The 25,703-nt window shown below is 37.9% G+C and overlaps 1 protein-coding gene across 6 annotated transcripts in view; it reads left to right on the forward strand.

Moving 5' to 3' along the window:
- Positions 1 to 25,703, forward strand: part of Inpp4b (inositol polyphosphate-4-phosphatase type II B) — a 739,919-nt gene that overhangs the window by 682,907 nt on the left and 31,309 nt on the right. For all 6 annotated transcript variants that reach the window (XM_036187401.1, XM_036187404.1, XM_036187402.1 and 3 more), the window contains 2 exons: positions 5,905 to 6,017; positions 9,288 to 9,442. In XM_036187401.1, the coding sequence (XP_036043294.1) occupies positions 5,905 to 6,017; positions 9,288 to 9,442 (268 nt within the window). The remainder of the gene's footprint in view (positions 1 to 5,904; positions 6,018 to 9,287; positions 9,443 to 25,703) is intronic.

Consider the following 25,703-nt stretch of genomic DNA (forward strand, 5'->3'; position numbering starts at 1 on the left):
TATCCTGGATAGGCTCTGTTTCGCCCTGATGAGATTGGCTTTCCCAAGAGCAACAAATGTCTTTCCCTGTTTTTGCAGTTGTCACAGGACTGAATAATGTAGGCAGTTCTGCCACAGTCTTGATTAATTGTGTTCTCCTCATTTTACAGTTGTGGAAAGGGGCACAGGGCCAGACAACTCACCCTACACCACACATCAAACTGGGGTGGAACTGGCATTGAAAGTAATTTTTCTAGAATCATGGCTTTGTTTTCAGAGACTTCTGAGAGTTTCAAATACAGAAGTAAAAAAAAAAATACAGATAAGAAAGACAGGATTTGGAATCTGTAACCCAGCATAAGAACCTTTATAAAAAGCAAATACCCACTTGTGACCCCTCCCTTCATCTTTTCTACACATGCTTTTGTGGAAAGCAACACCTTGATTTTATTATTTTTTTATTCTCGTGTGTGTTTTTAATATATGGATATATTTATGTAGTTTAATCACACTCTTGTTTTCATTTCTTTTTCTGGCTTAAAATATCCATGTTGATATGCATGGCACTGTTTTCTTATTTTTTTGTTAGTGTATGTAATAGCATAGTGAATTAACACTTAAAGTTTGCCCATTGTCTTTATCAATATTTTTTCCTTTTATTGTTTATTATTATACACAATAATTTAATTAGGATTTTTCACCTTTCACCTTCAGTTGCTTTCTAAAACCCAATTTGAAAAACAGTAAAAGAATATATATATGGAGGTTGCTCAGAGATTCAATTGAACTGTCTAAATTTGATATTAGATTAATGTGTGCATACATAGCCAAAGCAGAATCTGTTAACTTTATGGAAATTTCAGGAGGCATGGTATAAATTGAAAGCAAACCCAAGTTTTTCAATGATCATGAATTCATTCATATATCTGAACTTATCATTGCGTCTTGAAAGTTCATAAATGAATAAAATAGTCTTTATTAGTGATAACACTTTTTCAAATTGTACCTGATTTTATGCCCTGCATGGATTTTTATTAGGCTGAAAAAATTGGTACCAACCACAATATTGCTTGAAAAAAAACTGATAAATTTCTGTAATTGCCATTCTAGAGATGTAATTAAAAGGCTAGGGGGTATAATTTGGAGGAGAAGGGCAAGGTGTAAGGCTCTGGATTTGATCTCCAGCATAGGAAGAAAGAGAGAGAGACAAAGATAGACAGACAGACAGACAGACACATACACACAGAGAGTAAGACAAAGACAGAGAGAGAGAAAGGGGGAGGGAGAGAAAGGGGGAGGGAGGGAGAGAGAGAGAGAGAGCAGGAGAAAGCATGAGGAGTGGAAGGGAGGCCAGAGGGCAAAAGGGCAGTGAGGAGAAAGAAAGGCAAAGAGCCTGAAATGTAAAGACCCTCAGCCTGGCTTCTTTCTCATAGTGTGGCCCACAGGGGCAGGGTTCTAGGGGACACCATGTCTGTGCGCTCTTCTTTAACCGACAGTCATTATGAGATGGTGGTGGGTGAAGAGTGTCCATTTGACTCACATTTAGGAGACTTACAGGCTCTTTGGAAATGGCTCTATTTTTCCAACTTCTGTTTTGCCCCTCCAACTTATTCTGTGTTCCCCACTCCCTCTAGAATTCAAGGCCTTTCCTTGAGCATGCGCGTGCACACACACGCATACACACACACACACACACACACACACACACACACACACACACACACCCCTGAATCATTCAGTGCTGCTTTTATGTACACGAGTTTAAGAGCTGACTCTATGAGGAAGTTGTGCCCCAGGAATATAAACAAAAAACAAAACTGATTTTCCTCTCAGCAGCCATTGGTTGCCTGTAGCTCTTCATCTTGGGCAGGACCTTGTAAGAGTCTCCCAACAACTTTGCCATGTCAATTGGTGTGGTCATTATGCTTGTCTTGTTGTATTTTTGAGATTTCATGGGTGCATGGGTGGTCTTCAGGCTCTCACCATCTTCTAGGAACTCCGTTATAATGCTCAGAACCTAAAGCCATATGTCCACAATGAAAACATATTCCGTTAGTAAATAGAAATGCTTTATTCTTTTATATGTCAGTCTACTGAAATGCCAGAGTAGTTTGTAAAACCTCAAATAACTGTGCAAGCACAAATAAGACTTGAGGGAAAACTCTGGAGGAGGAGCTCAGAAACTAGTTTGTAAGTTTATTTGAAAAAAAATATATATATTCCTTAACTTTGTGCTAGGCAGCATTGGTTTACTCTAAGAAAATATCTCAGTTAACAATCTTACAAAGAGAACAGCTTTACATTGGCCATCTCAGGCCTTGACTGCTTTGGACCTGTGACATTATGGCAGGAATACATGGCAGAGAAAAATTACACTATGGCCAGGAAGCAAAAGAAAGGAGGAAGAAAAAACTGGAGTTCCAAAGTCTCCTGTGATAGCACAACTTACGCACCCTAGCTGCTTCCACTAGGCCTCACGCTCTTCCTGGGAACCATGGATTTACTGTGTGGCTTTGGGAGGACATCAACACCCAAGTTACAGCAAGCATCTTGCCGTCAGTCTTCTCCAAGTCAATACTTTGCGCATTTTTTTTTTTTTTTTAGTTTTGATGTTAGAACTGAAAGTGAATTTTTTCAGCTTTTTTCTTTCTTTATTTTTTAATTACACTCATGATATTCATTAATTATACTCGTGATATTTATTATATTTGTGGTATTCATTGATTACATTCACAGTTTCATTCACTAATGATATTTATGATATTTATTAATTACATTAATTGTATTGATTTATTACATTAATGATATTATGTCCTGATACTACTGTCCATTTGTGGGGCTTTTCCATCACACAAAACAGAGATTCTGTGTTTAGAAAATCATTGTTCTATATTCCTTTCTTATCCATCTTGTGATAACGTCTAATCTACTGATTCTTTGTGTTGATGCTGTATAATTTTGGTAGGTTGCAACTGGAATTTTTAAATGGCTGAAACACATTTATGATGCAGCATACACACTAGGATTAAATGCTATTTCACACAAATTTTGTTATAGAGAGGACATGTGTATGTGTATATGACATGTGACTTCCCCAGGATGTTGTGTTAATTATTAATGGAAATATAGTTAATAATTAAAGACTTCATGTTTAAGGAATAAAATTTAATGGTTTAATATACATATAATGAAGTAATCACCATGGCCAAACTATTTAATGTATGTATTACTTCAAATAGTTACCATTTTCTTTGTGTGTGAGAAGATATCAAATATATAACAAAGTACACATTTATTAATTAACTGTGATCACCCTACTTTGCAGTTCCAGACTGTTTATCTTACGTTAAAGTAAATGTATTATTTTACATTGGTTTAAAAATGATTGAAATATACTTGAGTGAACTGGCTTCGAAAGAATCATCGTGACCTTGAAGACGTGAGTGACCAGTGGCTGTTGTTTTCTGGCTGGAATCCAGACTCTGCATCTAAGCCAACCCTGAGCTGTGGGCCATGCAATGCTGAGGCATGTTGCCCAGCACATGCCAGCTTTCCAGCCTTCACAGCACTGGCGCCTGTGCCCATGTCTTTTCTCTATTTGTCCCTTGGCCTCAAATGCTCCTAGCAACCCAGAATGTTTCCTGTAGGACCCTCTGTACCAACCTGTCCACCCCTTCCTTCAGTCTTGACACCTTCATTGGCATGCTATAGCCTTGCACTTAATATGGGGTTGGACATCTATTTTTCCTTATTAGATTCTGGAGATTTAAAGATAGGTCTTTACAACACAGGCTTTAGAGTCTTTCTATCATGTTTATATTCTGTTCTCCGTCAGTCTAATAAGAAAATTTTTTCTTAAAACAACATATTTATTTTAAATGATTAAAAAGCAGTTGAAAATGTATATCATCTTATAATTTTAAAGTGACCAGTTCATTTCTTATTAAATGTTTCTTTCCAATTGGCCAGTATAAACACTGGTGAATGACTGAGTGTCTACCTGGCAATGTGATTTTATCTGTTTTGTTGTTATTGAGTTTGTTTATTTTTGTCAGTTTCCTACAAACTAAAGTCATTTGAGAAGTGGGACTCTCAGTTGAGCAAACGTGTCTATAATATTTGCCTGTCATCTATGGTTTCTTGATTTTCTTGATGAATGATTGATATAGGTAGGCCCAGCCGGTGGGGAGGAATTGCCGCCTCTGAGAAGGTGTACTGGATGGTGTAAGAAAGAAGGCTGAGCGGGTCAGAAGGAGTAAGCCTGTTCCTTTGTAGTCTCTGGTTCAGTTCCTGCCTCCAGGTTCCTAGTTTGAGTCCCTGCCCTGACTTCCTTCTGTGGTGGACTGTGTCTTAGAAGTCTAAGAAAATCAAACTCTTTCTTCCCAAGTTGCTTTGGTAATGGTATCTTATCACAGGAATAGTAGCCTGAACTAAGAGAGCATTTGGGGGTCAAATTTTCTCTTTGAGAATCAGCTTTAGTTCCATGATGAAAATTTTACTTTTCAAACTTATGTCATTTAGTAAAACCATGTGTGTATTTCAGATAGATGTTTTAAATCTGTTTTCTGTAACATAGGATATATAGTGGAAGAATACTCATTTTATTTTATTCTCATGATACCTGAGATGAAATACGATCACTTTCAGTGATTGTGTTTGCTCACAACCATTAGTGGTTGTTGTTGTATATGCACCGCCTACACATTTCACTGAGATGCTGCCTCTGTCTCTGGAAACTGTGTCAGGGATTACTCACCTATGTCGTTTGGCTAATGAAGCATCTGACCCAAACTTTAAACTACCAACTCTTATTACTACTAAAGCAAATCTGGTTAGTTTTATGATTAGAATTGGGAATGTCTGTTCAGTGTATTCCATGTAATTAGATAAACCAGACTTGGTCCTTAGGTCTTACATACCTCCTGTCTTTTAGCCTTAGTCTAGGATCTCAGGAATTCCTCATGTCTCAGTTTGTGAACTACCTAGTACCTTTTTGTACTATGCATTACAGATCCAGTGCTGTTTTCAAGGATCGTTTTTTTGTCCCCTTCATTGACTCACATCTCCTCAGGTGCTGGGAACATTTGGTTCATAATTGCACATGGCCTTTGGCTTTGGTGTACAGTGTACTTGCTGCACCATTGGCTGCCCGTGCTTTACTCGTCAGTGTGCAGACATGGGAGCAGCAGCAGGACCCTGGTCCTACAGTTCTCTCCTGCCACTCACCACCACCTGTGCTGTCCCCTTCCCTGTCACAGCTGTGCTCCTTGACAGCAGTGGCTCTTCCTCTTTTTGGAAGAACATTAGGTAATGCTCAGAAAGTTTTTACTGTTAAATTGGAAAGAGTGCTTCTGGTGTCTGAATATAATAATTTCCCAAATAGTTTCTGGATTTCCAGAAGCAGTTGGAAATCCTGTAATAGTACTTCCCTCCCAAATTAAAAAAAAAAAAACAAGAATCTTATCTGACCCCAAATGGCAAAGGCATCAAGATGGGAGAATCTTCCTGTCTAGAAACTTGCTTTGTATTTATAAATTGAACTTTCAGTTTTCTTTCACACATGATGTCTAACTTAATATATAGCATTGATCCAGGCTAGCTACTTAGTGGCAAGAGATGGTATCTCAAGACATCTCTGAGTTATGCAGCAGGAAAGGAAAACATTCATGAAAAACATTTTCCTTGTTTCATGGGCAGTTTGATATTACCATAGTTAAATAAAATAGAGGGAAAGGAAACTGAAGTACCTCATCAGATAAAGTATAAAACTAAGGAGATTAATATCATTTCCATTACAAACCTTTTCTTCCAAAGGACATTGCTTGTTTTGAAAGTTGCATTTGCAGAAATGTTGCAGGAAAACTCTATAGGAAGCTTCTTGCTGACATTTTTTCATGGTTTTCTCCTTTATTTTTTCTCCTTTAGATATTTCACATTTTCAAGAACAAAATGACCTAAAAGGATTGTTGGAAAATCTCCATCAAAATATTCAAGCCAAAAAAAGAAAGAATGTAGAAATCGTGTGGCTGGCAGCAACAGTAAGCTCCTCCATCTTCCCCGCACGCCACCCCACAGGTGCTGTCAGGCACATGTGATGCAGGGTCTGAGCCCCATACATTGGTTTAGGTTTCATCTTCATTATCTAGTTAACAAGGTGTCATCGCTTTGCTGATTGTTTTATCGATAGAGATGGAGAAAGATGAACTCAACATGGAAAATGCTTCTTATTGACCCTCCTTACTGACTTTGGCCTTGCTTGCCACTCCAAGGTCAAAAGGAATTATTTTATCAATCTTATGTGGCAATCGGAATTTTGAACTGCCATTGTAGAGACACGTGATTCCAATTGTGTGATTACCAGATACCCTGACTTAAGATTCCTAGACACATTATTCAGTTAATGAGCTGGAAAATGTGTTTGTTAGTTTAGGTATTAGCATAGAATATATTATTGATTGATTGCCATGGGTTAACAAGCTGAACTGTGAATGGCTCCCTCTGTGTCTCTCTGTCTCTGTCTCTCTCTGTCTCTCTTTCTCTCTGTCTCTCTCTGTCTCTCTGTCTCTCTAAATTTATGAATTTTGTTCGAGTCTCCAATCCTATGAAGTTTCATGGGAAAGCATCCCTTTACCAGGAGAAAGGCCCCCTGGAGACCTCTGGGATGAGTCTGTTTGCAGCCTTGGCTGCTCCACTCCTCCAGTTCAGAGTTCAGGTTCATTAGCCCTGCAGCACACATCACTTATGCCCTATCCAAAGCATTTAAATCAACCTTTCCTATTATTACCAACATTACTTAGCCACTTCTGGAAAAAAGAAGGGATACTTTGCCATGAAACTACAGAGAATAATCACCCAAAAAGAAGGCCGAGGAAAGTTCCTGCCTTGCCTCCCTGATATGCTTGGAAAAAACATCAAAGGCTACAAAACCAGGAGACACTGCTTTCAAATAGGCCACTTACAGTGGTCACACTCAGCACCACACCAGCTATAGCGTTCTGTGTATCTTCAGATACCATCATGGTTATTAATTCACAAAAATTCACTATAGTAAGTGTTACATTATTTTTCATATTTTGCTGAAAACATAGCATCCAGGAAGTCTGATCATTTGCAAGGCCTCCAATATCTGGGGACCATATGAATATGGCATTGTATACATGAGGTAAAATCATCTAAAAAATAGATCAATCATAGATTCATGAAAACATAAAAGCATATCTTCTCTTGGTATATTCTTTTTCCCATTTGAATATATAAACACACTTCTCATCAATCTTGCATATCTCTAAAATGTTTTTCTGGTATGTGTACCAGTCGCATAAAGTTCTCCCTGTTGATTATGTGTTCTAGCACTGTTGTAAGGTGAAAGCTCAGTTTCAATACCAGCTTCCTAACTAGAACAACTAAATAATACACCTAAAATGAAGAGATCCAGGAATCCTCCTTGACATTGCCAAACGATTTTATTTTGGTTTCCCTTTGCCCCCCTTATACCTGTCTAATGAAATATTGCCATTGTGGATCTTTCAGTCTAATTAAAATGCACAGTTCGTCAATTTTTTTCTTGACTTAATTTAAATAATAAAAAGGAAAAATATAAGAAACCAAATGCTATCTGAGTATATACAAGCAAGCTTGTATCATTCAAAAGATGTAGAGAGACTGAAATGGAGACTTTTCTTGCCTGCTGTGGAGAAGCATCCCACCTCCACTTGGCTTCAATGCAAAGCACTAAATATCTCCAGCAGCAGGAGAGGTACATGTGAAAGTAGCAATACATTTTAAGGAATATTAATTCTTTTGAAATTATAACTCAGAAGTATACATTAAGGTCTATTTTATGACTATGAATATAGTCAGCTTTTGAAAATGTAAAATACTATTTATTTGAAAGAATTAAAATGTTCTAAGTAAAAAGAGATGATATGATAAAACCATACTCTCGTTTTTCTTTAGCTACTTTTATTGGAAATAGAAGGGAGTAAAAATCTGAATTAATAGGGACATATAAATCTTAATTTAAGTATCAAATTATAATTAAAATACAGTGAAAAAATCCTCAATAAAAACAGTTTTAATGTTTCTTCTCCAAGCAGGCACTTTTAAGGCCCCGTTGATTACAGATAATAAAGTAGATTGTTATTGTGTCACATTAAATTTTAGCTTAAATGCACATTGATTAGCATTGTGGATGCTGCAGTTAATTATTGGTATCTCATCTCAGAAACCATCATGGGCTAGAAGAAAATGGAGCAAAGGGTCTACATGTTAAGTGAAAGACAATGAGAAAATGAGTATTCCTGAGTCAGAGACCATTGTCTTATAATAACAAGATTCACAGAGGGACACCAGATATACAGAAGTTAAAAACGTGGTGTTTGGACTTAGGCAGACATGCATTTCCAGCCTGTTCCTGCTCTGTTGTGCACAGACAGGTTACACAGTTTACCTAAGTTTCTGTTTTCCCCACTATAAAGTGAGGGTAGTCATGGCTTCCACTAGGGCTCATGCTCAGTTCATTATAAGAGTAGATCTATTGGTCACTTGTAACTCTGTGCTGTGTGACAATCAATGTGAAGTAATGGTGGCCAATTTAGTGTTCCCAATATTGCCATAGGGTTCCCTTATCTATATAGATATTTTGAAGCATAAATTCAAGTCCAGAAAGTATTTTTATTTCAGTAGGTGACTTTAATATTTTTTTTATTATTTGAGAATTTTATACCTCCATATAATGTGTTTTGATCAAAATCTACCCAAATCACTTCCCTCTAATTCCTCCTCTCTACCCACACCACTACTTCTCCCTCCCAGGGTCTTGTGCTCTTTCTTAAACCCACTGAATCCACTTAGTGCTGTCTCTATGGGAATGCATGCAGAGCCATCTACAGAGCTGGAGTAGCCAATCAGATACAGGAACTATGTTGTAAACTGACTCTCTCTCCCCCAGCAGTCATCAATTTCCAATAGTTCCTCAGCTAGGGGTGGGACCTCAGGAGACCCTCTCATATCAATGATAAGATTTTTGGCTTGTTAAACTTAAAAAAAAAAATAGACTTTAGGTAAACATCAAGGATTTCAGGCAAGCTATTGCTCCTGACTGTGAGTGGCATTTATGCAAATCAGACCTCCCCCTGCCTCCGCCATGGGGTCTGGGACATCTCATGTAGTGCTGTTGGTAGCCCCATACCCACTAAAGAAATAAGCAAGTTAAAGTTAGCCTTCTAGCTTAGAAAAGGGAATGGCAATGTGCTTAATTCATAGGGTAGACAGAACCTCTTGATTCCTTGTTTTCATTTGTCTTGTAGATTTGTCGCAAACTCAACGGTATTCGCTTTACCTGCTGTAAAAGTGCCAAAGACAGGACCTCGATGTCAGTGACGCTGGAACAATGCTCCATCCTGAGAGACGAGCATCAATTGCACAAAGACTTCTTCATCCGAGCCTTGGACTGTATGAGAAGGTATCAGATGTGTCTTAAAGTCTGTGTATATTAAGGTCACTTTAAAAAAAATTAAAACACATACCTTACTAGAAGACCAAACACTTCATGATTTCTTTGTATTTCCACATTTTCAATTAGAAGCATTCCCTCCACTCATTAGGGGCAATAAAAAGAAATACAGCTATGCATGCATTCAGTAATATGCATGGAAAACACACTCTGTTAGTTTTTCATCTTGAGGGGAATGGCTCTGTATAGCTAAGGCACCCCTTAAAGAGTACATTTTCTTGACATTAATATTTACAAACAAAATCTCACCAGACTGTGACTAAGAGATTGTCTATCCATGTTGATATGGTCTTTGCATTGGTGACATTCTCCATCAAAAAGGCAGTTACTCTGATACTTTAGAGATCTGATATTACAACTCTGCCAACATTTAAAATAGTATGCCCCAAGCTATATCTTGATTAATTTCCACAGTAATTAAATCAGAACTTGAAGGAAGCCATAATTGGAAAGAAAGGGTGTCTCATTCAAAATGTCTATGAGCAAGGACACGTGTTAATATAAAGGTGACAGAGGGCAGCTTAGAAGAGGTTCTGGGCTCCACTAGGAGCTGCTTCCTGCTCCTTCTTGTCTGTCTTCCCATTGGCTGCACTTTCTTTTCAGTTCTGAGTCTCCCGGTGGAGACACAGAAGCATGCCTGCCCGCATTGCTGCAATGCCTGTTTTCCCCTAACAAGAGGCTTTGGTTTTACATCCTTTCCTGTCTCCTGGCATCTTCATTGCTTAGAAGAGTTCTGTTATCTGTTTTGATAACCATTTGAGGATGGTTTAGAAGCCTGGCATGAACATCTCAGCCATATAAAATATGCTTTATTGCCATAAATGTCTTTCAAAAATGATCTTTCAGTACTAATGGGGAAAATGCTGAATGTGAAGAAGGAATCTAATTGCAGAACAGGAATGCAGACGTCAGTATGGATGCCCAGCTAGTGGAGGAGCACAGTACATAGGCCAGGGCCACCCCAGGACTGACAGGACCTAACTATCAGGGATCTGGAGGGTGAAACTGTCATCTATTTGTTTAAGATTGGAAGAAAGGACCACTAAATTAGAAAGGAAATTCTTCAAACAGGTAAACAAAAGGCATGTGTTCCAATACATGCTGAACCATAAGAATGCATATTTTTTTGTATTACCTAGGTTTGTACATACTTATTTGCTTATGATGTGACATTTATGGGACTTTGTGATTTAGATTTTTTTTTCTTATTTTTATAAATTAAGCTGCTGGAAATTTATCCTAGAACCAATTAGGTCTTTTTAATTTCATGTCTCTATTACCATGATAATATTTTCCTGTTAAAATTCTTTTATGCTAACCTTAAAACCAGTCAAATTTACCTCTTAGTTTGTGTATACAAAGTGGTTATTTTAGAGTATAAGGGTTTCATTGGAAATGAGTATAGGTATGCACGTGTTTCAAAAACATAAGGCATGTTGATTGAAGAGAAAAAACAAAACATGTAACTGCCTGGGTTTCCATTTTTGGGCATTTGGCTTTCTTTGTAAGACAAGCTCATAGGAACATGCACTTTATTAGTCCAGCACGGGAGGTCAGAGGACAGGGCTTGGAACCAGTTGGACTAACTTAGAATTCAGGCTTCCTCATATACTACCCAGGAACAAGTGAATCTCACTGCTTCTTTGTGCCTCAGGGAAGTTAGTCAACCTCTTGGAACCTCAATGTCCTCATCTGTAAAAGGATCACTTAATAATAATCACCTCTTGGGAGTATCATGAATGAACGGACTTGATAAATGCAAACCGATGAATCTAATGTTTGACAGTGTAAGTTATATTTATTAAATAAAAACTAGACATCAAAGCCTATAATGTTAGTATTATGTCACTGCAGTTTAAATCAAACTTAACCAACTATAGCCTTTGTAGTTTTATGTTTGTGAAATGTTGGGATTTAGGATAAACTCCAGTACCACATACTAAATTGTTGTTAGTTTTTACTATCTTGGCTCTTTTCTCTTGGGGGGTGGCAGGAATCAACCAGCTCCCAAGTAAATCGCTCACAGAGGCTTATTCTTAATTATAAATGCCTGGCCTTAGCTTGGCTTATTTCTAGCCAGTGTTCCTTAATTTAAATTATCCCATTGACCTTGGGCCTCTGGGATTTCCCTTCTCTTACCTCTGTGTATCTTACTTTCACTCTTACTCCATGACTGGCTGTGTGGTTGAGTGGCCTTGCTCTCTTGTGCCTTCGTCTTCTCCTCCCAGATTTCTCCTTTTTATTCTGTGCCTGCCAGGCCCAACTATTCTTTCTCCTGCCTAGCTACTGACTCAGTCAGCTCTTTATTAGATCATCAGGCAAAGTAACATGGCTTCACAGAGTTAAACAAATGCAACATAAATAAATACAACACATCTTTGCATCATTAAAACAAATGTTCCACAGCACAAATGTAACATATCTTAAAATAATATTCCACAACATTAAATCATGTGTTTTACACATTGAGAACAATCAGCAATTAAGAAGGTATGCATGTTTACAGATACTAATTATGGAAATAAAACAAGTATCAGAAGAAGCCTGTGAATGTTCCCTCTGATTATTACTGATAAATATATTATTATTATTATTATTATTATTATTATTATTATTATTATATGTCCTTACAAAGAATCATGAGCTTTGGTCTCAGAAAGTCATCTGGAAAATTACTTCTAACAGACAATAGACCTGATGTCCAGTGTTTGGTGTTGAGCACTCAGGAAAGCATTAGAGCCAGCCAATTGTAGGTCTCCAGTCACATTCATCCTTTGCACCTGAAATTATTTTATTATGTGTTTAACTACTTCAAGTTCATTAGTTAAAATAGAAATCACATAAAAAGTCATGTTTGTTTGTTTGTTTGTTTGTTTGTTTTAGAACTTCAAAGTTCTGTACAAAACTAGAGTGCACTGTCCACATTGGCCCATAACGAGTCAAATAGAATGGCAGGATTTGTACTTCTTCCTGTCAACATGCTCTGAAATGTTCACCAATGTCTGCAGACACTGAGTGTGGTGTCTTTTCCATGATAAAATAATTATAATAGGACAGGGACACGCAGGTAGCAGAACATCAAAAACCCAACAGAGGATACTTGTTCTTTCCATACAGGCAGCAGTTTCTCAGGAATAAGAATGTCTCAAGTTGTTGGTTGACTTTAATTGATTACCAGAAACTTGAACTGGTAATTTTTTACCATTGAAATAGTCCAGCTTTTCATTCATGGTGCTAGAGCTATTTTCTAACCTCTTTCTTTACTCCATAGTCTGTGAAGTTCCACTCTCCAGACATTGACCTTGAGTGATTATTAGACACCGCCAGGAAGTTATACAAATACTTATGCTTAGGTCTGTATGGCTTATAATTGAAAGATCTTAGGTAGATGTGGAAATCAAAAATATTTAAGAATTTAACTAATATTCTAGGATATCACACTAGATTTAATAATACCTTAAGGTTTTAGTTAACTTACATGTGTGTGTATGTGTGTGTGTGTGTGTGTGTGTGTACTTGCATTTGTGAGTGCACACATTTGTCTTGGTATGGAGTTCAAAGGGAAACTTAGGAGCCAAGTCTCTCCTACCATGTGGGTTCTTGAGATCAAACTCCAATCATAGACTCAGCAGGAGCGCCTTTACCCCCTGAGCTGCCCAGTGTTTTAAATTTTATTTTTTGTTTTTTACTTACTGCACTTGTAATTTTAATTTATTAACAGATGCATTTTATTTTTCTTTGAGTCACTCTTCAGGCTTTTTCAAAAGTTTATCAGACCTATCACAGATTATTCTCTTGTGATGCTTGTATTGGCAGTGACCTGCAGCTCCCAGTCAGTCACACAACAGCACATGGGATGGATGTAATGCCATGTGGTGCTGTGGCACTAAGATATGATGTAATACTTGTACAGCATTGTCAGCTCATAGCAGGACTCCTGGGACTTGATTCTGCCACAAGCTGAGGACAGTCTGAGTTACTTTCAGTGGTATGCTCATGACATGGTGATGTGTTTGATAGATATGGTGGATTTCAGACCATCTCTTCATATGGGAAAGGTAGCAAGAAATCTGGGTGCCTCCTATTTAGTCACAGACTCTTTGTAGTGACTGTGTTTTACAGGGCAGTGATTATCAACAATCACTCCCCATGCTATCTCGAGGTCCATAGATAAACAAAAAGGCAGGAGTCCCAGAAGGCTGACCACTGACACGGAGTCAAGAATGAGAATCACTCCAAGTCTGCCTCTTTAAACTAGTCTAATAGGAATTCACTTACTTAGACAGCCAGTTTCCGTCATGTTCTTGAGTTATGAGGTACCTTGTCTAGTCAAAATCTTCATCAAAACTCAGTTTTATAACATGGTGGATACATACTTGGCTAGTTGTCTGTTGACTTTGCAGTTTGAGGATTTTTGTTTAGGAAGAGAGTATAGGAATGAGGACTCTATTTTCAATTCTAGAATATCCATTGAGAGCTAAAAGCTATCTTACCTTGGTGCATTTTCTTTCAGAGATCTAAACTTACATTTGATTAATAGATATACAGATCCAGTCTTTAAAAGCTCAATAAATTTGACTGGGTTTGTTCTGTTTTAACAAATATATTGGGAAGTTCAATGGCCCCTACAGAGTAAATGACAACAAAATGCCATGGGATAATAATTATTTGTCTAAGTAAGAACCAAGAGATTACATGTGTGGATAGCATGAGTCACATAGAACAACATATTTTCAGTCACCTCCCTTTTATCACTCCACCATGGCCCTTGAAATTAAAATGGTGGATAAACCATTAACAAGACAGATGAGTGTAAGTTTTGGTATGCAATCAGTTATCTCCATTAAGGCACAGGGCTGTAATTATTCCTCTTTAGTAAAAGACTAAAGGCTCAGTGACCTCATTAGATTTTATGTAAATTTTATTTGTGTGTGTGAGAGAGAGAGACAGAGACAGAGACACAGAGCGAGAGAGACAGAGAGAGAGAGTTGTACATATGTGAGTCTGTGTTGTTGTGCATGCAGTTGTGCTCCAATGTATGCAAGTACACATGCCTATGTGTCTAGGTGCATATAGAAGCCAGAGTTTGATCTCAGTTGTCTTCTCTGATTCCCTCACCTTATCCTTTGAGACAGGGACTGAACATGAAGCTAACTGACTAGCTGGACTAGCAGGACACACCAGGGGTTCACCCAATCTTAGTCCCCTGACCGACTAGTGCTCAGGTTATTTATGCCTACCTCCATGCCTGGCTTGTATGTAACTGATGGAGTTATAGCTCAGGTCCTCAGGGTTCTCTCACAGGCTGGCACTGGTCAGGCTGAACCATCTCTCTTGCTCCTGGATTTTTATTATCAAGTGAAACGCATGCTAGACTCATCCTACCCTGTAATTATCCACAAACTCTCCATAATGAAACATCATGAAAGAGAAACTGGACCTAGTCTGTGGGAAGGACTCATTCCTAACACATTGCATCTGGTCTTTAACATGGGGGATACAATTTGCAAAATGCTCTGCTTTGCTAAGTAAGTGACCCCCAAACCACTGAAGTCTACAACATGGTATTTAGGATGCCTTGCTTCTTTGTAAGAAGACTGCCAAAGAAGGGTAATTCATTTGTTATTTGAATAAGTACAGTCTCTATTTTGTCCATGTCAGTTTATTTTTCTTCACTTTTGTTGGTCAGATTAGTTTTATGAGTCACTAGAGTGTGTTTCAGAATTAAGGAGATCTGTGAGCACTGAAGCCACAAGTAACTGGAGCTGGCAGATAATTGCAGACTGTCTTAAAGGCTGTGTCAGCAGAGAACACAGTAGGCAGAGATACATTTTCTATTAGTGCTGATGCCTTCCTCAAGAACTTCAGTGATGTGTTTCTGTATTATCTCTGCCCAGATCTGTGACCAGTAACAGGAATGACATCAGAGGGATTTATCAGTGATGTATAGGAATGTTTATTTGGAGTCATGCTTTCAGAAGCTCCGGTCTACCATCACTTGGCCCCCTTGTTTTGGTCCTGCTGAGGCAATGCATCATGACTAGAGTATGTGGTGGAGGTGGATGCTCAATGGACAGTGACACAGAAGAAATGGGAGAGATAGAAGGGAGTCAAACTCATTATTGCTTTCAAAGACAGACCCAAACTAATCCAACCTACTTCTAACCATGATCCCACCTCCTAGTACCACCATAGATTGGCAACATACTTTTACTAAAAAAAAAAAAAAATTGTGGGGACCATTTCAGATAAAAGTTAATGCATCCCATTCTGGCCAGTAAAGACTCATATTTATTTCATAATGCAAACATATTTACATCCTCTCCAGGAGTCTCCACAGACTAGGTCCAGTTTCTCTTTCATGATGTTTTATCATGGAGAGTTTGTGGATAATTACAGGGTAAGATGAGTCCAGCACATATTAACCTCTGGCCTTTGGTGTTTATGTCAGGCTCCAGAGGGGGAGAGGCAGTGGTTGTTGAGGATGCACTTTTTTTAAATTGCTGTCACTTTTTAAAACAGGAAAGTGTAGTGGGATAAGACAAGAGGCTCTCTTGGGTTTACATAGAGAAATACAGGATGTTTTGATGGGAGTTTATGGAATGCTCGGGCATTTTTATAAGCCTGTGGGGTGAGAAGAGCAGACTGTATTTCAGACAAGGAAAAGGAAGTCCCAGCAGAGATACAAATGGAATTGCAGCAGCTTACGTAAATGACCGATGGTTCTGCACTGGGGAAATGAGGTATAATAGAAACATGTCATAGAAAGCAGTGTTCACTACAGAAGCAAACATGCAGGCAGCTTTGGACTGAAGGGTCTTCATTAAAGCACTTATGACCACCCCTAGGAAGTCCATGCATGTCCAAGAAGACTGAGACAGGAGAATGAAGGAAGTGGTTCCCAGATGCTGCTAGTCATCTTAACCTAGTGATGCTTTCTTGTTTGTTGATTTGTTTGTTTTTCAAGGCAGGTTCTCTTACCCCAGGATGGCCTGGAACCCATTCCCACCATAACTTCTGTTTGTAGTACTGGGGACCAATCCAGAGCTTCCTACATAGCCTATAAGCACTATACCAACTAAGCCCCAACTTTAGCATTTATTAAGGAGCTTTTTTTTCAATAAGCAATCCCTGAGCCCTTTTTCTGGATGATTTCATGAATATACATACTTAGTGTAATATATTCCTATTACCCTTCTCACAAATAGAAATAAATACAAGATGGTCCAAATAATGTGTTATCTTGTACCACCTGAAATTATTGCCTTCCATCAGAATGCCTTCAGTCATTATAGAAGAGTTCCAATCTTCCTTCTAACTTGAATTCTATCTAAGCTACTCCATTTCCAGTCCAATGGAACATACTGAGTGTCTTCACAAGCCAAAAGACTGCAAGCTTTTCTCCAGAATGGGAGATCACAGATGCTGCAGACCTTCAGATGTCTAGTTTAATATATTTGTGCCCGCAGGATCACGGCCAAAAGCCCCATGTAATTATGTACAATTACACTGTATTCTATGCCATTGAGTGAGCACCCCTGAATCCACATGAGCAAGGGTGACATCATTATAGGGAATCAAGAATATAATTTATAAAGCATATCATTTGCAAAACTGGTAGTTTGCTAGCTGTAACAAATCACATGACATTTCTACAGCATTGCAGCATTGTTTGTTGGGGAATCACTGTTCAAAAATACTTAGACTCTCTAAGTGAAGCTAGTCCTGCAGAGAACAGAGTGCCTCAATATGGTCTGTAAAGTAAGCACAGAATAGTGAGGAGAAAGATGCTGTCTAGAGTTAAATTACCTAGTTCTCTCATCTTTTAACAAGGAAAGTCAAATTCTAAAAGCTCTTAGACATTTGTCTGTAAAAATGGAAACACACACACACACACACACACACACACACACACACACACACACACACAATGGGACTGGAAAGCATATCATATAGTTGAACTGTTTAGTGTGGTACCTTCACAGCTACCCCATCTCAGCATCCAGGATCCTTATGAACATGTAGTAAAATTAACATCCCGAATCACTTAACACGGTACTAGTTACACAGTGTGCCTCAGTCAACATTTAAGGGTGCTGTGGCTGACACGCTCACTGTGTAGTAATGGTCTCCGTTTACTTTTTTTTTTTTCCTGTAAGCTGATGCTTTGTCAGAATGGACTCCCATAGGATCCAAGCTGTAGGTGATGTGATGTCCTTGGACTATACTAAGAAAATGAAAAGAACAGGCTCTTAAGTGATTTACTTATTTAAAACATTCTTTTTCTAAAAACGAGCATCTATTTATTTGTGTATTGGTGTGTGTGTGTGTGTGTGTGTGTGTGTGTGTGTGTGTGTGTGTGTGTGTATATTGGATTCTTTCTTGGATTAAACTAGTCAAAAGCTCAGAACCAGTTTTGTGAAGCATCCCTATCAAATATGCAGTATATCTAGGGGCTTTTTGTTTTCATTTTGAATACATTCTCCCCATTCATTTACCATTTCCTTCTAACTTTTCATTCTTTTAACTTGCTGAATTTGTTATAGTCATTTATATTATTCTAATTTAAAAAGATAAGACAGAATAAGTACTTACGCAACAATAGGAGCGGCACGCATTTTCAATCAACCTTGAGTGTTACTAATGTAGTTTTTCTAAACTTCAAGCAAATCTAGTCTCTTACATTTACATATATGTGTTTTCAAATTGTGCATACTCTAAACTATTTGAGAAATAAAGCCTCTATGCTTTTACATGCATGGACATTTGCCAGTCACCTTGATAGCACCTTTGTCATTGATTGTGGAAAAGCGATCTATACCATCTTTTGTTCATTTTCTATTTCTTAACTTCACAACATAAACTATTGTAATTCTTATAACATGAGATTTTATTTGATTCTGTGAATATTTTTTTCTCAAAGAGAACAGAACGAGAGACAGAGGCCTGCGAGAGCTTCCAAGAGATATTAGTTGTGACAGAGTAGAAGAAATTACTCTCCCTCTGTAGAAGCGGCTGGGTTTTAGCAGCTGCTGTTGACATAGACAGCTTCATGGAAAATCACAGCATTGCCAGTCACTCTAAAGAAGAAATATTATCTTATAAGATACAAAATCCATATGACACACAAAGTAATGGTAAATTTTACTGAGCATTTCATGATAACGTTAAATGACCCCGGCCAACTATAGACGAGTGCATCTCGACCACAGAACATTTGTTGTTGGGTGGCTTCCCAGAGCCCAAGCTCCAACTGTGTTCAATAAGTTAGTGTTTTGCATTCGATGGTGTGGCTAAAATCATACAAACTTAACAAGCATATTAATAACTTGAAGTTTGGTGATAAATTGTGCAGTTCCTGAACAGAGAATTGAGCCTGTTTTTATAAGCTTAATAATGAATGCAAGTGAGACATGCTAGAAATGGAAATGAGCCGGGTCCATGTAACTTTGTATCTTGGTAGGGAATTTGAGTTTTGAAAGCTGCATTCATGATCTACAGACATTATGTCTAATTAGAACTCAGCTCTAAACCATAGAGCTTTTGTGGGGAAGGAGTTAAATAGATCTATTTTCAGAAAATGGTACAGTTGTGATATTCATATAACCCACTGTAACCTGCTCTGATACAGAGCTTTGTGTTCCTTCTCTCATAAATTAAAATTTCATGCTACAGAGGTTATGGTTTCAAATAATAATGGAAAAAGGACGGTGTATTCTTTTTCTATACAGGGCAAGGTAAAGGAATGTCATGACTCTCTGCAGTCTGCCCTATATAATTTTATGATAAATGTGAGCATGGTTATTCTGCTACCTTTAGCTATAGCCCTTGAATAGCAGAGAATGGGGTTACATTAATAATCTTGTAACAGGCGCTGAGATGAAGAATATCCCATTTTAGGAGCCTTAAGAATTTTGGTATGTTAACACAAAAATACTTGTCAAAAGTGTATCTTTATTCTTTAAAGTTTGACCTCAGTTTGAAAGGTAGTAGTTCCCTTTTGGACATCCTTACCTCAGATGTTTAGCAAGAAAGGAAAGAGTGATACATGGGGGAGTTTGGAGAAAAAGAAGGGTAATGGGTGGAATATGTTACAATGTCTTCACACATTTCCAAATGCCGATGAACTCTGATCATTTCCTTCAGATTTGGTAAGTAATTACAAAAAATATGTATTAAACTGATTAAAAACAATGAAAATGAATAAAATTAAAAGGATCTTAGAATCTAGAACCATACATGCAGCTAGTGAAGGAGGCCCAGAACAAGTGTTCCCCTTGGTTTGATTTCAACACGGCAGAACTATCTGTGGATTCTTTCTTCCTCTTAAGGCTGAGATGCTTTGGCCCACAAGAATGGTGTGTGGCTCCCACACAGCTGTCTGCCTTCCCCCATAAGCTAGCTCTCCACCTGTGTGCTCTCCCAGTGTTTAAAGGAGAAAGTTCCATGGTGAAGGTAGACGGCATGCCACAGATGCAAGTTTCTACCTGTAGAAAGTGCTCAGCATTTGATATTTTGTTATACTCCTGAAGAAACATAGATTAAAAAAAAATGCATGTTCTCAGATACATAGTAATACTTTTGCCTTGTGTTCATGTGGCTAGGATTCAGTATATCAAAACGAACACACAAATCTTACTCAATAGTCTGATTCATTTTTTCATCATACACATGTGAAGTCTATAAATACGTTTCCCTATTAAATCAGTATTAGGAAGCAAAGTAGATAATCATTTTTCCCAAACTTCACAATATTTTAAAGAACAATTATCTCATTATTAGTTTTAGTCTGTGCATTATTATTTGCATTAACCCTTCAGGATTTTTCCATTGAGGATTCTGTGTTGAATGTAAGTGAATGTCTCACTCAGGTTTCTGTGGGATTTGATGAGGGCAGACCTGTTGAGTGACAGGGATGTTCTCATGCATCTGAACTGTTTCCACTCTAAGAAGGGATGCTTCTCTGAGCAGAAGTGAGAATTTACATGTAATTAAGGTTAGATCTTTGTGTCTGAGCAAATGACATAAAGTTGCCTATTTTTGGAAACATTGAAAAATTTATAATACAAATAGAGTAATTGAAATTGAAAAATGAATTAGAATAAGCTTTTTAAATGTCACTCTTTGATCTGGAGACCACAGCTATAGATTTAAGCAATATATAAAATAAATAATTAGTTCACATAAATAATAATCTATACTAAATTATATAAGCACAAATTATTTGAATGTTCCTTTTGCATAGACCTAACTTGATTGTGTTTGTAAATTTATTCACATTACCTAGTCATTGTGACTGTACTTAGAGACTGATTTGTTCTTTTAAGACCCTTAGACCCTTCCACTAACTAAATTTAATACCAACTTTTCAATTTTTGTGTATCTTATTAAAGTGAGCTAAAGTTGAGAAAAGCACCGTAAGTAGACGTGTTAACATTCTGGACTGCCTTATTCTTTGTTTCCATGAGTTGGTGAACCACTATGTATTTTTGGTGGCAGAAGAAACTATTTACTAATGTCTTGATTACTCGTCTGTCATCTGTCAGCTTCAAATGCCTTCTGTTCCTATGTGCTTATAGCTTTCCATACTAATGTTATTTTATTATTGGGAGAGACCTTGGTTATTACCCAGTGACCCTGCCAACCAAGGCAAGGGTTTTTATCTGACATCCCTGACATGTTGTCAGCTGACCTTTCCCTGAGTATATCTCATCACCAGGGGTCATCACTTCACACAACAATCCTTCCCATAGGTGGACAGCTATGTGCCTAATAAAGCTTCAGAAAATCTGAAATCTGTCACTTTATCTCCTCCTGTTGGGGACGCACTCTCCATCTAGTTCAACAGGTCTTAAGTCACTGCTCCTCTTGTATCCACTTTTCAAATGTTAGAAAGTGCTTTCTGGGTTGCAGGAAATTGTTATAAATCCTCCATGGTGGAAAAGCATGTGCCACTCTTCCTCAATGTCATTGCTGCCTTCTCTCAATACATTCCCTACTTTAATTCTTTACAACTATTTACAAGCAAAAATCAGATGGCCTCTTTTGGATATGAATGACACCAAGTAACATGAGTCGAAGGAGGGCTACCTCCATCCTGCTGCTTCCCTCCTCTCCATGCCCCCACCCTTCCTCTCTCCCACCTCGCCTCCTTCCTGCCTTCCTACCTTCTGTGTATACTGTAGATACTCTGAGTCAATTCCTAGAATCTTATTTTAACCCCATGGGTTAGGTCTTGAAATAAGAAATAAGAATACAGTTATAGAGTTGCTCATGTTTTTATGACTATGAGGTACTAGAGAGAGGCCTTGTTTCTTCAAATCCATGGTTCTAAGAGCAGAAGGTGGCCAGCTTGTATTTGTTTTTTTATATGTTCCTGAATCCATGTACTGAATAACATTTTTTAAAGTGCTCTGCCTCATTGCATAATTAAGTACAAAGATGTTTCTAGTGCCCTGTGTATCCTCTGCAGCAGGGTTTCTGGCTATCTTTACTTAGATACTTCATATTTCACAATGACATACAAATAGATACACTCTTACTATCAAATTATCACTAAGATAATAACATTGAAGTAATGGGGATTGTGTGCTTCCTGTGTTTTAAGAAATGGGGTGGAGTTTATGATAGGACATACTTGATTCTTTTGTATGGTTGTGTATTATATGGTGTGTGTGTGTGTGTGTGTGTGTGTGTGTGTGTGTGTGTGTGTGAGAGTTGGGCAATGTGCATATACTTGCTTGTAGAGGCCAGAGGACAACTTGTGGTGTTGTTCCTCAGGTACCAGCCACATTTATTAATTTGTTTGATTGTTTTTTATTTATCTTATCATTTATTCATTCATTTATTCATTTATAAAGCGGTGTTTCTCACTGGCCTGAAATTCTCCAAGTGGTCTGGGCATTCTTACTGGCAAGCACCAATGATCCATGTGTCTCTGCCTCCTGATGCTAGAATTAAAAGTGCTCACTGTCAAGAATAGCTTCTGTGTGTATGTTTTAGGAATCAAGGAGAGTACTAACTGGCTAGGCTGCCTTCCCAGTTCTCATAGAACATGATTTTCTCCAGGGATGCCTAATTAATCAGTAATCAGGGCTTGGCAAGTGGTGTTTATATAAATAAGCAAGTACTCTAAATTACCATTTAATAGGTAAATCCAGAGTAGTGATGCCTTTGGGTACTGAGTTACCTACATTGTGAAATCATGACAGCATAGAACTAAAAACCAATAGAATGTACACCATAGGAAGACACTCTGCGACTAGTTTGCAGTTGGCTCTGGGGTTAAATTAGACCATGAGTCCTTGAACAAACTTGAAATTTTAGGAGATAGCTAATTTGCAGCTTAGTTCTAGGTTCCTTCAATTCCCCATTGAACACAAGCAGCACGACTAAGCCCAATGGAATAGAATGTCCCTTGGTGAAGTTGCAGTGATCATGCCCTTGATTTTGATGAAATACGGTACAAGCCCGAGCACTGAGCCATGATAACTTTGCTGGGGTACAGCATGTCTACATCTGTGATCTGCCAGCCACCACAAAGAGCAAATCTATCACAAGAATTTGATTCACTTTCCCACTCTGCTTCTTTGTGTAATGTGCAGACAACACAAGGTAGACTTGATTGTGTGTTAAAGCTATAAAACATATTCCATTTTATACTGGGTCATCAAACCACTGCGGTGGAAGATAGATACCACAGGATGGAGATAAAGCAAAGAAATCAATGTTTGAGGGTGCTGTACATCGTCTACCAAAAATCATGCCACATTCTGGAATCATCTAAAACATGTACTAGGTTCTTTCTCTTCAAAAAGCTCCAAACCTGTTTGGAGAGAATCAAATGTAAATAAACAGTGACAGAGATATTCCTCTATGGCTCTGTGTACAGGATCCTTCTGCAAAGATCAGAGAACAGTTAAGTCAGCAAGAAAGGGAAAAATGTATAGGACATGTTGGAGGCTATGAGGACAAGGTACCTCTCAGCTGGAATTGTTGCCAGATAGGGGATATATTTTCCACCCATAGCAAACTACAAAGATTTCTGTTTTTGAAAACCTCCTTCTAGGGCTAAGGATGTGGTTTTCTTGGTAAAATATTTATCTTCCAAGCATGAGGATCTGTGTTTGATCTTCAGAAGCCATTTATGAAAAGCCAGGCATGGTGACCTGCCTTTGTAATCACAACACTGTGAAATAAGAGATAGGCAAATAACCCAGGACTGACTTGCCAGCTAACCAAGCCTAGTGGTAAGTTCTAGGCCAGTAAGAAAATATACCTTGAAAATGAGTGAGTAAATAAATACATAAATGTGTAACAAACAAAAACACCCTTCCCCATTAGCTTCTACCTCAGTTGACCTAACACCAATAAGACTACTATTACTCAACCCGAGCTAACAGCTTTTTGTTCTTAGAGAGGAACAGCTATGTCTGAGGAAGCCACCTTTCAGCAAATACTCATATGTTGGTTTGTTTCAATAACACTCCCAATAGCTTTCATGTTAAATTAGACTTGGGAAATTATGTTAAAATTGTAGTTACATAAGATAGAACTACATGAGAGGCTTTGTATTTTTTTTTTTAATTCTCAACTCCTTTTTCCTTTTCAGTCCTTCATTTAATTTTAAGGTGAGCATGCTACCTGAATTCTGCAGGTGTTTGAACATGATATTGAACTGGATAATGCAGTCTCTCCTACAGCTATGTGCTATTAGGACAGAGAACAGATTGGGCCCCACATGGTTTCTTTGGTGATGCTCTACAGGAGAAAAAGACCCCAAGTATAATCTGAGAAATAATATCCTCATGATATTGCACTGCTCATGTGAACCCATTTATGAAAACGAAGGGTTATCTTCCTGGGAATGGGTCTAAAAAATTAGGGTTTGTTCTCACTCAAGCTTCCTTGCTTGCTGTTGTTGTTGTTGTTGTTGTTGTTGTTGTTGTTTGGGGTTTTGTATTTCTGGTTGTTTGCTTGGTTTTGTTTTTTAGTCTTTGGAAACAGGGTTTTTCTCTATAACTCTGGCTGTCCTGGAGATCACTCTGTAGTCCAGGTTGGCCTCAAATTCAAAGATCCGCTTGCCTCTGCCTCCTTAGTGCTGAGATTAAAGGCATGCACCACCACCACCTGTCGTGAAGCTTTTTTGATAATACAAACTGATGAAAAAATCAAATAAGTTTTGATAATACAAACTGATGAAAAAATCAAATAAGTATGAAAATAACTATTTCATTGTTTGTAATGCAAAATCCTCTGATATTTACTAAGATATACATAACTTTGAAGTAATGTGTCCACCTTCCAAAGTGCTCACCTATTAATAGCCCCAAATAAATATAGTTCAGAGAGATTAAAATACCTGGCTCTTAACTCTTGGAGGACCTTATTCATGAGGTGTTTTTATATCTTGTTCTTTAGTATACAGCATGGTATACAGATAGCATAAGATACTCCTTTCCATAAATTGGCTCCAGTCTAATATGAAGGACAGCATACAAAGAGGTGTAGGGCTGCTTATGATGGGCATCATCTGCTGTAGGGAGGTAGAACATGGAGAGCTCTCAGGAGGAGGGGACAGCCTCCAGTGCATTTGAGTTGGGACATGAGGGATAATGGACTTATTTCATTTTTCATGATCTTAGGCACTATGGATTCCAGAAATGCTTAATGAGGAGTAATATGAGCATGACACAAAGAAGGATTTGATTTCTGTGGATTTTCAGGGCATAATTTTGACAGAATTTGAGCAGGAGTAGCTCAAGGGGAATACAATTCTACTCATTCTGGGTTTTATACCTTCATCTTTTGCCTATGGATATGTATGAATTTCCATAATGTTTATTTAAACAGAAGCTTATTTCTGGCCTGGCCTATGGGTTTTTGCTAACACAAATGGTAGCATTGCATCCCTCTTAATTTCAAATCCAAGACTAAAGATGCACATACATGCCAGTTGACTTTGGCATGTAGAATAGATATGAAGCTCTCTCATTTTTAACACTTGAGTAGAAACAGATGAATTCAGCTATCTTCTTGAATGAAACTGCCTTATCCTCTCTGACCAATAACTGAAGGATGAATGTGGCTTGTAAGTGGCAGCCAGTGAGCCCAATCACAGGTAAAGTTTCAGTAATTTTAAAGTAAAATAATGATAAAATGATACAGATAGAAAATACATGCTTCACTTTTAACATTCTTATCTTAAAAT

This window comes from Onychomys torridus, chromosome 5, assembly GCF_903995425.1.
Source record: "Onychomys torridus chromosome 5, mOncTor1.1, whole genome shotgun sequence".
NCBI lineage: Eukaryota > Metazoa > Chordata > Mammalia > Rodentia > Cricetidae > Onychomys > Onychomys torridus.